General features: G+C 40.2%; 2 protein-coding genes across 2 annotated transcripts in view; both read right to left on the reverse strand.

Annotated features, from left to right (window-relative positions):
* Positions 1 to 330: 330 nt before the first annotated feature.
* On the reverse strand, positions 331 to 7,900 carry LOC134072909 (lysosomal thioesterase PPT2-A-like). The gene is made up of 8 exons (XM_062529792.1): positions 7,384 to 7,900; positions 6,169 to 6,322; positions 5,391 to 5,486; positions 4,882 to 4,989; positions 4,132 to 4,215; positions 3,820 to 3,904; positions 3,536 to 3,590; positions 331 to 2,945 (listed from the first exon to the last, which is right to left on the reverse strand). Exons 1-8 carry the CDS (start codon positions 7,567 to 7,569, stop codon positions 2,802 to 2,804), a joined length of 912 nt encoding a protein of 303 aa, XP_062385776.1. The 5' UTR covers positions 7,570 to 7,900; the 3' UTR covers positions 331 to 2,801.
* A 942-nt stretch (positions 7,901 to 8,842) lies between these two features.
* The window catches only part of cratb (carnitine O-acetyltransferase b), a 17,699-nt gene continuing 11,266 nt past the window's right edge, over positions 8,843 to 15,275 (reverse strand). The window contains exons 9-15 of the mRNA XM_062529793.1: positions 14,976 to 15,076; positions 13,925 to 14,044; positions 12,298 to 12,420; positions 11,947 to 12,082; positions 11,618 to 11,680; positions 11,039 to 11,176; positions 8,843 to 9,226 (exon numbers count right to left, since the gene is read on the reverse strand). Of these exons, the coding sequence (XP_062385777.1) occupies positions 9,023 to 9,226; positions 11,039 to 11,176; positions 11,618 to 11,680; positions 11,947 to 12,082; positions 12,298 to 12,420; positions 13,925 to 14,044; positions 14,976 to 15,076 (885 nt within the window). The 3' untranslated portion in view covers positions 8,843 to 9,022. The remainder of the gene's footprint in view (positions 9,227 to 11,038; positions 11,177 to 11,617; positions 11,681 to 11,946; positions 12,083 to 12,297; positions 12,421 to 13,924; positions 14,045 to 14,975; positions 15,077 to 15,275) is intronic.

Raw genomic sequence — 15,275 nt, forward strand, 5'->3', positions numbered from 1 at the left:
ACTGGATGTGGCAGACATTTGATTCTGAGATGCATCAAAAGGCTCTCAAAGCAATTCCAAACAGGTGCTTAGAGAGCAGGTCCATATAGATTATTTGTAAAATAAGACAGTAAAACAGTATCAGGAGATGGAATACATCACATTCACACCCAATTTCTGTCATAGCTCATATTTTTAAAAGAGCAGTGAAATTCAAAATCCCCATGTTATTATCCCATCGCAAGATACCGGATCTCAAAGATGGCAGCTTTTTTTGTAGGCAAACTTCAGAAGTCTATAGTCCCTTGAATTGAGTGATTAGTCAGTCAAACAATCAACACAACAATGCCATTAAAACTGCCATTTTATTTAGAAGAGCAGACATTCACAACATTCTGAGGGCAAAAATTGTTCCGTTTAAAATATACAAACACATGTTTAGGACATAGATATCTTCAAGTACAAACTGTAAAGCACATTGGTAAAATGTTTTCAATAGAAAAACACAATCTGGAAAAGGATAGGTTTCTTTCAAAGGTTTCAAACTTTAAATGGAAGGACGTCTGTTGACATAATATTTTGTAAAACATTAAACATGCTTCTTCCATTTGGATAATAATATTAAAAGGATAGAGTCCTTAACAGTTCTCCTTGGCATCTATGGGTTCTACGGTCAGAGGGCAATGAGACCCTACTAGCTTCAGACAATCCCACATTCTCTAAGAGTGTATTAACTAAAACCAAGCTAGAAAATATATAGCCATTGGTATAGCAAGTGATACAAACTTAAAAAAAGAAAGAAAAAGTTTTGTAACATTTTCCAAACCTCCTCTCACATTTAGACTATTGGCAGCATACCATTATGATCAGAGAAAAAAAAAACCTGACCTTCAGGACCACTCTAGGCTCTAAGTGACATAATAATACATAAATAAAATAAAATAAAATTAGGACAATCATCAGTCTGTGAATCATTTGTCCAAATTAAGGAGAAACACAAGAAAAGGGAGATTTAACATAACCTCTAACAACAGTAAAAGAGATGGGTTTGTTTGGCCAATCTAGAACAATGACTTAATGTCTTTTCTTTTTTTTTTTTTAAATAAAAGTCAAAGTTCAGATGGTGCACCTGCCCTGCACTGCATGTCTACCGCTGGCCAATTACACCGATCTTTAAAACAATAATAAAATTAGAACAGTAAAAACAGTAGAGGAAGATAAGATATGCAATCAAAGTAGGCTACATTGAAAATCCTTTTTTCAAATCCTGTAAGTCAGTTAAAACTGCTTTCCTCTTTTTCAAAAGCAGTGAAATAAACAAGCATTACATAGTACAAGTACATAAATTAAATACAAACACAATACTGCCATGATTAATAAAATATCTACACAAGAAGGTTCTTTCCTTTCCACCCTATAGGATAGCTTTCAAATTGATATTTTCACTCCATATCCTTTTGCGCAAGTACAGACTTCTTCACTTTTTTCCCTTTCAATACATCAAGTCCCTTTTTCCCCTCTCTCTCTCCCTTTCTCTCTCTCCCTTTCTCTTTCTAACATTCACTCACACACACACACAACATTGAAATGCATTACAAAGATAAAATAATAAAACAGCTTGTCAACTCCTGCCAGGCTCGTCTCCACATAAAAATGGATCTTGCGCCCTGGCCTGGGGTGTGTGTGTCTACTAGTTTCAATGAGAGGTATGTCACGGCACAGGACACATAAGAGGTGTGTGTGTCTACTAGTTTCAATGAGAGGTATGTCACGGCACAGGACACATAAGACAACGGTACAGATGAATCTCAATCGAGCATTGCCCTAGAATTCCTAAGAACACTTTTCCCTATAATGAGTTTGTCGCTTTCCCTTTCTTACAGTTCTATTCTCTTTTTCACTTTAATGTCTCTCAGGGGTGGGACACTAGGGGTGGCACAGGGGCACAAGCAGTGAGAAGTTGCACTCTTTGGGCAAAAAGTCAGTGTGTGTTTGCCAGTGGCTGGTGTCTTCATACGCGACTTGATCGCAGTAATGGTATAGAATAATCAAACGTTCACTAGATTTTCATGCACAGGTATGTGCCACCCCCAAGACTTTGAGTATGAAGCCAAATGTGTACTCAGGAGCAGTGCAGCACTTTCGGTTTAAATGTAACTCTAACAGATGACTGAACAAACACAAAGACTTAAGGCATGATTTCTACTGCACACATGTCTACACTCAAACAAGATGAGCTAACATGCTTCAAAAGCAAAATAAAATCATTAAAAAAAAAGAACTCTATTCATGACATGATTGTGCATGAAGTAAAACCTCGAATTGGACTCCATGCTTGCATTGGGACAGCAAAAGTCTTCTCAGGCACAATGATTCATAGACAAAGTCTTTCTATATGGATCTTTCTATATTCTATATGGATCACACATACTGTAGGCACACATTTACAAATGGTAAAAAAGATGTACGTGAACAGAGTAAACTGTAGTAGGAAATGTGAAGTTGACTGAACGTGTAGACTGTAGAGCTTTTCCACACATAGGGTGAGGACATATGTTTTTTTTGTTGTTGTTGTTTGTCATAACAAAACAAAAAAGGTTCAAATATACTGTATTTGTATGTGAAATTCTGCTGAAAAATATACCACGTCTTCTAGTCTCGTCTTGCATTGACTGTGTGCATCTCACTCTCTGAAGGAAAAGGCACAGGGGTGAGAGTGAGTGGTTGGTTGGTTGGTTGGGTGGGTGAGTGGGTTGAGTTATATTGGGTCAGATCGGGCCGTGTGTCTAACCCTCGTGGTACCCAAGCGGAAGACGAGCACCTTAGGTCAGCCACTTCTCCATGCAGGAAGTGAACACTGTTTGGTTGGAGTGCCAGAAGACATGTTGGACACCAGCCATGGCGCACAGGAACATGTCCCCGCGAGCCTGCAGAGTCTTCAGGCCAAACGTGTCCCGCAGGTACACCTGAGCAAGCCAGATCAGCACAGGGAGGGGGTCAGTTCAATTGGCTACAAGTATTCGGGCCAGTGACTGTACAAAGGATGTAGGAGTGACTTTGTTTTTGAAGAAAGGCCAAGAAATAGCAAAAGGTGGAAATACATGGTTTTCGAAGTTTATCATAATGCACATGTGTCATATCTAGCCAATGTAGTCAACTGCCACTCTTCATAGACGATGGGACATTTCCACTAGAGGAAACATTCTTTAAAAAGTGACTCTTAAATTAAACTACAACAAGTTAGGGAGTGATGGAACACAATGTAAGACACTTTCTAAATTAATACATGTTTTTAATACATGTTTGTTATGCTTATTAATCAATGTTTCTAATGTTATAAATAAATCAATGTAAAATGTAAATGGATAAAGTCTGGTCTTTGTATCACCAGGCATTCATTGCTATTCAGCAAAGAGCAAAATAACCTCATATAGGGACAGCGACTAATTAGGACTCAAATGACTGTGTGTCCTTTGCAAAACTGTGTCAGGCATGGACATGAGACACTGCACACTGGGACATCATTATACAGTATAAACATATTTAACAAACATACCTCCTGATTCTTCATTTCAACAACAGTTTCGTTTTCGTCATAAAATCCAAACTGACTGTGGGAGATAAGAGACAATAAAACACTTAGCAACGCCATAACAACACTAACGTCAGGTCATAAAAGCAAAGCATGCATTTCATATTGACATTGTGGGAAAACACATGAGGTCAGTGGTGTACGGCAGAAAGGTTAGACCAGACTATAAAACACTCTTAGAGACGCATCACGGGATTTGGGAAATCCCTCGGGATTAAATTACAGACGAAAGCATACTGTAGGCTCACCTTGACTCCCACGGAGTGATGACTCCGTCATCCGGCCCACCAATCAAAACGAGCTTCTTAATGCGAAGAAAGTTGTTTTTCCACTCTGTTGAGATTGAGACACTAATAAATCCACATGTGGTCACTAACAACAGGTTTGTTACACACGGGCTACATGGCTACAATCGGCTGTCTAATAGTTCTCAACATATCTAGACTTGGGACTCACAGTTATCATCATCATAATGGCATCACTTCACTGCTGCCATAACACACCCACACCCACGCAAACACACACACACGCTAACACACACACACACGTGACCGACTTACGGGTAGCATTGGGGTTCGATCTCTCACTGTTCAGCACTGCCAAGTAGTCACTACTGTTGATATACATATCTCTGTGATGAGGATCTGCAAATAAACACAAAACCATATACACCCATGAGACAAATTTTCTGATCAATGCATAATCATTCACCATAACCATCAAGACTGTATAGTGATATACATTATTATTATAGTGATATTACATAATAATGGTGTCAGTCTATGCAAAATGACTTTCATTTGTTAAATCAAAACAATATGGTCAGAAATGTGGCAATGGATAGAACTGTCCCATGTCATGTGTTAAGATCGTCTGTTAACAGTGTCGTAAGGCTGCGTGTACAAAACCGCTTTGAGCTCCAGTGGAAGTTTGATTTGCGATGAGAATTCTCAGTCTAAGCGTTGATGTAACGTGTGAAAGGGCGTAAAATAGGCAAACCACCAGGGCAGCACTAAACTCTGAACGTGGTAAACAAAATCAGATATTTTAGGAGGTAAAAGCCACACCAGATTTTGCTCAAATCTACACACCTATGGCTACTGAAAAATGGTCCATTTACCAAATGTTATTTTGAGGTATTGAAAAACATCGACAAAACATTTTCAAACGAAAGGGGCGATAATTGGTGTAGTTACGATCATGTTGTAGACAGCTTAAACTCTCTATTTTAATGACCCTGAGTCTGAATAACTGAATAGCAAAAGCCTTCCTGCACACTTGTATCCGTAACGGTTTTCCACACTCCTCACCATTCCAGAAATTGCAGATGGATATTCTTTGACCTACAGATGTGTAGCAGAAGTGAAACAGGTTTGATTTGACAAAGGAAGGGAAGAGGTACTTCAGGTAATCCGTGTCTGGAAAAAAGACAAAATGGCACAGTGAATGAAAGCATAGCAGTAACCATACACAAAATGGCTATGAGAGATGGAAAAAAGAAGTGCACTTTTAGATAGATTGAGAGATAGATACTTTATTGATCCCCAAGGGGGATTTACTTGCATTTATTCATTAAGAGGACACATTTAATCCAAAGTGACTTACACATGTCAATCATATTACAATGAATTACATTGTCCCCAGAGCAACAGTTGGGTGCCTCAAGGACAAAACGGTGGAAGCTGAGAACTGAATCCACAACTATGCAGGCTAGACTGGCTCCTTAGCCATTACGCTACCAGCGCCCAAAAACAGAAGTGCACTTTGAGCTGTGGGGAACTGAGGTTAGCCATCAAAGAGTGCTGCATTTGAGACGTACCTCCATATTGGCCAGCCTGAGGTGAGGACAGCGAAATGAAAGAGTGGACATTGTGGTCTGAGAGGGTTGACAGAATGCCTCTGCACACCAGTCCGCCTGAGAAAAAAATAAGAGGGGTTTAATGAGTGGCTAAACGTTATTATGGACTACACCTTTAAAGTCAGTTAGTGGCATAACCATAAAGTACTACAAAATTAATCTAATTAAGTAATTACACTACATTTCGTTTATCTTCCATATAAAAACAGTTTCACTGGGTTGAAGGAGGACTATAGGCTTATACTCTAGTAAAGGCGTTAATGATTTATATGCTGTTATTTTGTTGGCCCTAATGGATTCTAGAGGTAATGTTTATCAATCAACCATTACCCGAAGAGGCTTCCATTAAGATCTAGTCTAATGGACAAAAGTACAAAACCAATCTTTCAACCGTTCCGGTTTACACAACTGCCCTCACTCACATAGACCGGGTTTCCCAGATTCATTAGGAAGCTCTTAAGTGCTAAGAGGTCCTTAACGAATCTGGGAAACGCGGCCATTGTTGTGCTCTCCTCTTCCTTTCTTCCTCCCTCTGCATACCGTACATCTTTCTATACATTTAACTCATGCTTAGCTTAAAATGCAGACTTACTTTCTGTGCTTTGCGTTGAATACAACATATCTTGCAGAAAATACACAACAAATTTAGCAATGGAATTCATATTGCTGGCCAGGGTCAAGTGTGTACCTATCTATAAGGACAACCATGCACACATACATAAACATTCAGAGGAATCACCTTGAGAGTAACAAATGAGATGGACGCCGTCAGCAGCATTTTGCATTATGGGATAGATTGCCTCCTTGAACCCCTCCACCTGTTTCCATAGCGGCTGTAGGCTGGCGCTTCTGTCAAACAGGTCGATCACTGACACATTTGTGCCTGGGTGAGACTGGGTGGAAGGAAGGAAGGAAACTGAAGTTAGGGTCTTAGCAATGGAAAGCCAAAAAAAAGGAGATATGATGTAATCTTAAATATTTTTTTTACGGAAGCTCCATGTTCTCAAAATTAGTGTATTGTGTGCTTCATTCATTGTCGCTCCTGCTAGAATTTTGGGGGCCCATGAATGAATATTCAATTGCTGGTCATTTATGGAGGCTCCCAGGGTCCTTGGAATCATCCTAGCTCCTTAATGTCCCTGGCTACACCGTCAGACATGATTTTTGTGGTGTTATTAAAACTTCGCATGTGCAAAAACAAAAACCCCTGTCAAACTTTCCGTGTGGTCTCTCCACCGATGTCCTCTTTAACATCCCACATTACGCATGTGCAGAGCGAAGAACTCGCACGCAAACCCAGCTACCTAAGCAGTAGCCTACGTTAATAAGTAACATCTGTATCTAAACAAGTCAGACACAGCTTTTTAAACACAGAGGGTCATCACATCAGACTGCAACAGGCCTTATAGGATATAGGATTTCACATCATCTTCAACGTGGCCATTAAGACTGTTGGTTTGTTTACTGGAAAGCGCTGAGTCAGTTGACCCACCCTCAGAAATCCCCTATGATACATGATGTTCCGACAGATATGAACACATGGCCTGTCTGGACTCTGCCTCAGCAAACAGTCAGATTGTTACCATTTTAACACATGTTGATTACGCGTTAGCAATTCTCATGATTTTAGTCCACGGTAGAAGCTTCACTAGACCTACTGGTATATGAAACAAGACTTGTGAGGCTGATGCGCTGACATTATTCTCATTGTTCTAAAAATCAAATGCTCAATGCAAGCATGATAAAATGAACGCCAAATCAGATTTTCTTAAGAAAGGGATCAATATTTAACCAATATCAGATTGCAAGGCACTAAGCAAAGTGTGACCATTCAGGATTCCACAAGTGCCTTAACGTACAGTCACTAATTTTGCTCAAAGACATGTTCATCAAGTCAACAATGTCGCATGTGCTCTCTCTCTAGAGGTATTCGTTATAGTTCAGTTAAACTCACCTGATTGATAAATCTCTGCAAGTTCACAAAATCGCCAGAGCTATCGAATAGTCCATGGACAATGATCACTGGTCGGTACCCCAAAACAGCGGTGAGAAGACAGGCTCCGAGGAGAGACCACAATAATCTGGTCGCCCCGCTTTTCTTCTGGTGATGCAACGTTACTCTTGCGCAAAACACTGACATTGCGTTTTCGCCAGACACGGTTCCGATCACAATCCCTTTAACAACAACAGTAACGTCTGAGCAGTAAAAACAAGCGGCAAAACGTTAAATATGTAGGCAGCTGTAGCTACCAATCTAGCAGCTCTTGTTATTCCCTGAGGCAAAATACTGAACGTAAAAACAGCCATAAAACATTGCAGATGTTAACGGATCCCTTTTGTCAACGCCCAACCATTTACGGCTCTAATCTGGTTGTATGTGCATGTGTTTTTTTGTTTACTAGCTAACTAACGTTTGTACTCATCACCACTTTCTAACAACTCCACTGGCATGGCGTGTTTCTGTATCAGGACTGTACAGTCTGTATTTGTATTCGACCTGTTTGTTCCGGTTTCTTGATCACGCCGCCAGTGAAGTCATTTCCGGTTTCGTTAACTTGTGGTTTCTTGGTTTGATGGATTTTACAAAAAAAATAGGTGAATAAACGGATGAATTACCTGACCTTAAACTAAAATCAACTATTGTGTACTGTATTTATACGACATAAGTAATTATCATAATTATATTAGTTGATTAGTTGAAAATGATTCAGAGAATATGGAGTTACCTAGTTTTTTATTATTGCAATAATGTAGTATGACCAACATTTTAAATGGTTCACTGTTAAATTTAACGGTTTTGTTTTTTCTGATTTGTGTGTTACTTTAGACAAAAACGTCAAATTGCCAAATTCCATACCTATAACCAAAACCTTGACTAATCTAAAAATGTGCTCTCGTTTTCTACATATCCCCCAGGCAACTCAATCCTACAGCACACATCACAAGATAAAAATGTTCAAATACATTATAACGGAGATAAAAAGGTCATCCTTTTTTTTAATTATTATTATTATTATTATTCATGAACAATTTCCGAAGTTCAACCGCAAACATACTGGATACTGGATACACAGGTCTAAAGATTCACTGAGCATTCGCTATCTTAACATTTGGTCCCCATTACACATCACTCATTACCCATGCACCTGTGAGCAGTGGTAGTTTCACCTTTTAAAAAGTAAGGATTCCGTTGGTAGATTTCTCCTGTAATCCACTCACACATGGTAATAACAAACTTGTTTGAAAGGCTCCCATAGCTGTTGTTCACAATATTGGCAACATGAACAAACAATGGCAGAAAACTTCAAAAGTCATAATTGGCAAAAACCATTTCAAACCACACGGTCACTGGAAATGGCAGCTAAGACATCCAGGTAGCTATCTCTTAGTCTCTCCATCTGCTATGCAGAGTATGGTGTCTCGGACGGCCTTGTCTTTTTTTTTTTTTTTTCCTATGATCAGTCTCCTCACAGTCCCATAAAAGCTTTTTAGGATGCATCAAACAAAGGCAAATGAAGCCAGACGTTGTAATTTGACACTCTGGGAAATCAAAAAAACACATTAATGAATAAACCACAGATCCAGTGGAGTGTTTACGCAGTGGGTTCCAGCAGCAACTGAAGGTCGCGCAGTGTGCTCTCCAAGGTCACAGCCAGTGTCTCAGAGTTGGTCTCCTCACAGCAGTTAAAAGCTGTGACAGAGAAATGAATGTGGTCGGACTGGGGGTTGTAGCAGACCGCGTAGCCATCGGGAACCAGCGGCCCAAAACACATCACACTGTCCGTGTTTGAGGGCACCTTGATGAGGGAGTCGACAAAGAACAGGAACAAAGGACATGAGATGTTTTGGGATTGAGAGAACTGCCATTTAGCCTACTTAAAGGGACACTTCACCGATTAGCATTAAGCTTTGTATCTTTAGAAAACCAGTCATGTTTTTGAATGGTCGTGCATCATTCCCTCAGTTTGCCTTGAGATGGGAGAAATACGGATTTCAATGAAACCCATGAATAGGACTTCCTGCTTTCAATGATGTAAAATGATGATTTTTACATCATTGAAAGCAGGAAGTCCAACATTGAAATCCGTATTTCTCCCATCTCAAGGCAAACTGAGGGACACAGTTATTATGTATTCCATTATTACACAACATCTAATTGTGCATAACGGTTTGGTCTTCATTATATTATATCACGTTACATACACACACACACACACACAATAAAGATGATCTATCTATGTATTGTGCTTAATAATTCAATTGCTATGCTGTATGCATCATCATGAGATGACAAGTTTCACCACAGATCAAACAACATGGCAAAAGGGTTTTATCAGCAATGTGAAAATGATGCTTTTTGCACGACAGCTTCATAAGGCTTCATCACTGAAGAAGGCTTTGTTTAACAACCAAAAAGGGAATGAGATTAAGAAAAAAAAAGGAGTGTGAATGATCTGACAAGCCATTCAACGAAGATCTGCCTTTACACTGTGAAACAAATGAAAGACAAAGATCTTGTACTGTAGTCATGTGAGGAATCTCTTATAATGGCCTGCAGTACACAAGCGCTCATGCTGATCTGCACTGTCGGCCCACAGAGGTGAAGATGGGTGTGAGCGCAATGCAGGCCTCTTTTACAATGTGAAGAATGTCACAGGACCACTCATGGCCTCTTTCACAAGATGTTGATCGAAGTTGACAGGGGATTTTTGTTATTGTGAGTCGAGGGCTGGATTTATGGTAACAGTGTTGTGTCTAGACTTTGGTCTCTATTTTTAAGACTATGATCTGTGGGTTATGTAGTATTATACAACAATTGGGTTCTATGAAGCTGTTTCTTTGTTTCTGATTGGCCGAGAGACGTTCCATGAGTTGAAATATCCCACGATAATCCACTCGGGAATATCCAGCAACAACCCACGATCACAAGTGCTATATTGCTTTTATACAACAATTCTACCACTTGTTTTTTTGCGCTAATTTCCCATTATAATGTAAACGTTTAAATCGCCTCGAGGCTACGGCCGAACAACACCCATGGGAATATCCAGCAACAACCCACTCCCACTCGTGCTATATTGCTTAAGTAATCGTTGTGTTTCGTCATCTCAATGGCAACAACGTCTGATGTGAGCTCCTGAAAGTGTACTCTCAATCCAGCTGTACTCTTGAAGTAACAGATAAAAGTATATGTGTTCTTCACCTTATTCATGAAACCCTACTTCCGTTCCGTCATCTTTGGTCCATTCTGCTTACTCTATAGTGTAGTGCAGTCTCAGCAGGCTAACCAGAATATGACTTAGATTTTCTTTCGTAATGTTGACAATTCTGCACTCAATATGGATATTCTAATCTACTGTATATAATATATGATGGACAGAAAAACATAATAGTTTGCTTTTACATGGCTTAGGACACAACAAACACAACATGTCATGGCGACGCCTCTTTGTTGGCTCAGGAACATCACGGACAGCAGGAGGAACCCTGGTTTAAATCAGGCGAGCCTCTTTGTAAACCACTGCTCAGACATTCCCCTCATCCAGACAACTGGAAATAGCCACTTAAAGCAGACTGAGTTTGACGCAGTCCAGACGGTTGACTCATACCTGTCCTGTGCGTAGCTTCCAGTGCGTGGCTAGCCCATAGGCCGTGTCCATGAACATGCTGGGCACACTCAGCCCTTCCTCGATGGCCTGAAGCTTTAGGCCCAGGAGGTGGCGGTCGATGCCCTGCCCTTCTAGTGCCTGATATAAAACATGTCAAATATATACTGTGTGAGGAGGATACATCGTGTTTTCATGTAACGGGACATTCACAAAGGGCATCTGTTACAGTCTGATAAGTGAACCTATTTATAGGTATATTCTGGGCATATGTCATGGATTACATTAACATTCCCACCAGACAATTGAGGAACAACTTGGCAGAGGAATGTCCCAGTCACGGGGGTTCTGGGAGGTGTTGAATAATAAATCGACCACATGACCATTTGTCTCTTGAAACCGCAAGCCAAAAGTCCACTATTGACAGACACATTACTGACAAACATTCAATTGACAATTCAATGTGACCAGACAACCCGTGACTCACTCATATGGCAATTCACAAATAAGTTCAAAACGTGGAGACACAAGCTTAATAGATACAACAGTTGTGCTGTGTTTGTCAGTTCCTCGTTAGGCTACCTGTTCAGTGAGTTGTGTGTGAGCCGCCACTGCCTCTCGTAGTAGCTCCACTTTTGCTTCTCTCTGTGAAACAAATAGATAAATCAAATCCATTTAAGGATCCATCCAACAGTTCTCACTGAAGTCACGGAGTTCCAGGAAATGAGGCTCACAGTGAAAGTGATCTTAGAAGAACTTAATATGATTTGCAATGCACAATTTGGCAATCTATTTGATAATTTTGGTTCATTAGCATCCAAAAAAGATAAAAAAAACTTGGAATGTTTATCTTTAAATATTCAAAATAATTCCAAAACAGGCGATAATGCTTCCACCAACAAGTTCCTCACCGAGACATTGGGGTCATCAAAGGCCATCACAAATGTAAGACTCCGGTTGGTAGGGGAGCGGATATAGTCTGTGCGTCCTGCCCTGAACATCCTGAGCGAGGCAATGTCACAGGCAGTGCACGGCTCTCCATGAACCCTGGCAAAGATCATGGTCATGGATCAATGATTAGGCTAGCTTACCAGCCTGCCTGTCTGGATTACCTAGTTACACCAGTTTGCCTATAGCTCAAAATCCTTCCAAACAACTCCAAAATGTTTTTATTTACGTGTTGTGACTTGTGTATTTGCCACATGTAACATGCCATACAGAAATGTTCTGAGGAGACGATTCCATGTGACCTCTGAGCTCACCTCTGATAGGCTAGTTGCAGACCCACCTGGATGAGGGAATTGGGACTGAGGTTTAGTCGCTTAGCGAACTCCTTACCGAAGTCTTGAAAATTAAAGCAATTGACGTCCAGGTCATTGATCAGACTGCAAGAAGAATGCAATGAGAGATATCAGGAAAGGATAACAAGGAACTGTTTCATGACAGTGTTGTGCCTGTTTTAACATCACAATGCAACAATAGCTAGTAAGAAAAGGTCAAATTCAACACATTTATATTCTCTATATTACGTACACTTTGCGTATCCAATCACCCAAGAATAGTTACTCTGCAAAACATCTTGGCATAAACTGAAGGGTTCAACTAATGAACTAAGAACACTATCAGCAACGACGGTGTGAGTATTTAATGAATCTCATAAATGTTATCTAAAAGTTTACTTAGGCTAAAAATGCCATAGGCAGAATACAGAAGTTCCTAATCCTAACCAGATCTTAACTGGTCTCGCCTTTCCTGTAGTTGCTTAATGTTGAGAGATGGAGAGTTATTTTTTGGAACTGATTAACCACAAAAGAGGTGGATAAACTTATGTGTGTGCTATGTGGTCACCTAGAACCATATCAGCACGCAACCACGTCCCTTGTAGCTCTGCGCTATTTGACTTTACACCTGAAGCCAAGCTTTTGTGTGTACTCTGCAAATGTAATCTAGACTCTTTCTTTCAGTACGATAAACAAGTCAAGGAATTCTTTTAAAGCCACCATGATGTCAATGACTGAGACTCATTTCTCATGTCTGGCTATTTGTTTGGTCATTGAGACTGATATACCATTCATACCAGCAGTAGACTAAGGTTAAACATGTTTTTTTCATGTTTGTTTTGGGGGTTTTTTTCATATGAAAAGTTTGCCCAAAGTTATCTGACTCTCTCAACTCGGTATACCTTGGGGCGGCGGTAGCATGGTATTGAAGGAGCTTGGCTAGCACTCACTATCCTGAAAAGGTTGTTGGTACAATTCCCATCAATCAAGCAAGGCACTTATAGTGCCTTTATGCCACATCGGATCTTCGGAAATTCGGACCTCCGATAGCGGAAAAATGACATGAACGCTAGGTCGGGTTGGATTTTTTGCTCGGAGACTCGTGCGGAAGTTTTGTGCCCCGAGGTGTCCGACTTGACGTCACTATCATATTCTCCAACCACAACGGCCTCCCTTGCAACAACACAAGAGGTGAATTTCACTGTCATTACGAATAGGCAGTTTGTCACTAAATAAACAACACAGATAGAAACACTTGCCCAAGACATTTTCCTTCTTGCTCAACCATAGTAAGCAGTTCTAATAACGTATTTATGTGTTTCCTGTATTTATTTTCCGAACTAATCTCATGAACACACTTTTTTCGGAGGTCGGGACTTTTTAAAGGCGGGTCCTCCGAGGTTCCGAGCTGCATGAAGGCACTATGAACCCCAAGTTACTCTGGGGACAATAGCCCTCGTAGTGTAACTGACAAATAATGTCCGCTTTGGATAGAAGTATCTGCTAAGATGAATACATGTAAATGTAAATTAAACATATGTTACACTTTGGTCAAGTAGCCCTGATCTGCTCTAAGTAATAACTGGTTTAAAATGGGAATGTGACTTACATGTCTAGATTCTGTTTGGCCATCTCAATGTCCCACTTGATCTCAGGATCAATGTAGAAATAAAGCTTCTTTGGCATAGGAAGAGGAATCAATGGAGCTCTCTTCTTATCTGCCTTTTTACTGAGAGAGAAAGGGATAAATAGATACATAGATAGAGAGAGAGAGAGAGAGAGAGAGAAAGAAAGAGAGAGAGAGAGAGGGAGAGAGGGAGAGAGGGAGAGAGAGAGAGAGAGAGAGGGAGAGAGAGGGAGAGAGAGAGAGGGAGAGAGGGGGGGAGAGAGGGAAAGAGAGGGAGAGAGAGAGGGAGAGAGAGAGAGAGGGAGAGGGAAAGAGAGAGAGAGAGAGAGAGAGAGAGAGAGAGAGAGAGAGAGAGGAAGAAAAAAGTAAAAGTTAATATTTTACATTTAGTCCCATCACAGCAATGCAATAGCTTATTAGACTCATGTTGTTACACTCTAATGTCTGTTAGTAATTCACTTCAGTGTCTGGTAAGTGTAATATAATAATCAATAGGCCCATAACATAAGATTATCATAAGATTGAGTTCTTAGGATATAATGTATTCATGGGTTTCATCAGGTCCCTTTCCACAGGAGTATAAAATCAAGCACCTTGATTATCAATGCACAGTGCTTGATTAATACACCTGTGCAAAGAGACCTGATATCCATGAATATACTGTATGTCATATACTATACACTACAGATCAAAAGTTTGGAATCACTTAGAAATGCCCTTGTCTTCATCGTTAATGTTGTAAATGACTGTTGTAGAAAGAAATGGTTGATCTTTAATGCAATATCCACATAAGTATACAGATGGCCATTATCAGCAACCATTCATCCAATGTTCCCAAGGCACATTCTGTTTATTCATCTGACTACTGCTGCCCTGATTAAAAAAAAAAAAAAAAAAAAAACAATGCAACTGATTTCAGCTGGTATTCTGTCTATAATGGAGTGGAATGGAATTTCCTAAGTGACCCCAAACTTTTAAACGACAGCGTGCATTATATTAAAAGACTTATCTAAGATCTAAGTCTTGACAGTACCAGAACTTGAGTATGTGATCCAACAGAGTGGCTATGGGAGGTCCCTCAGCAGTGGCCTGCTCATACAGTAATCCCCATGATCCATCCTCACCCACCACAAACTGCAACACATTGGAAATAAAAAACAAGTATGCACTAACAAAAACAAAACAAAACATTTTTTGTATTACAATATGCAATGCAAACGGGTGGACAAGAGCAAATGTGCCAAAATGGGCTGCAAAAGTAGTCAAGGGAAGGTGGATATAAATAGCCCTGTTTGCACAGTTAATCTTGTTCCTGTACAGCACTGAGACCACT

Source organism: Sardina pilchardus, chromosome 24, assembly GCF_963854185.1.
Source record: "Sardina pilchardus chromosome 24, fSarPil1.1, whole genome shotgun sequence".
Lineage (NCBI taxonomy): Eukaryota > Metazoa > Chordata > Actinopteri > Clupeiformes > Clupeidae > Sardina > Sardina pilchardus.

What these genes read in the sequence shown, in the direction of transcription:
- LOC134072909 (XM_062529792.1), bottom strand. Translation starts at nt 7,569, where the DNA reads ATGTCAGTGTTTTGCGCAAGAGTAACGTTGCATCACCAGAAGAAAAGC. An exon ending in TGCAGAGATTTATCAATCAG is followed by an intron (nt 6,323 to 7,383) that starts GTGAGTTTAACT and finishes CCTTCCACCCAG; the next exon opens with TCTCACCCAGGCACAAATGT. An exon ending in ATCGAACCCCAATGCTACCC is followed by an intron (nt 3,905 to 4,131) that starts GTAAGTCGGTCA and finishes CAATCTCAACAG; the next exon opens with AGTGGAAAAACAACTTTCTT.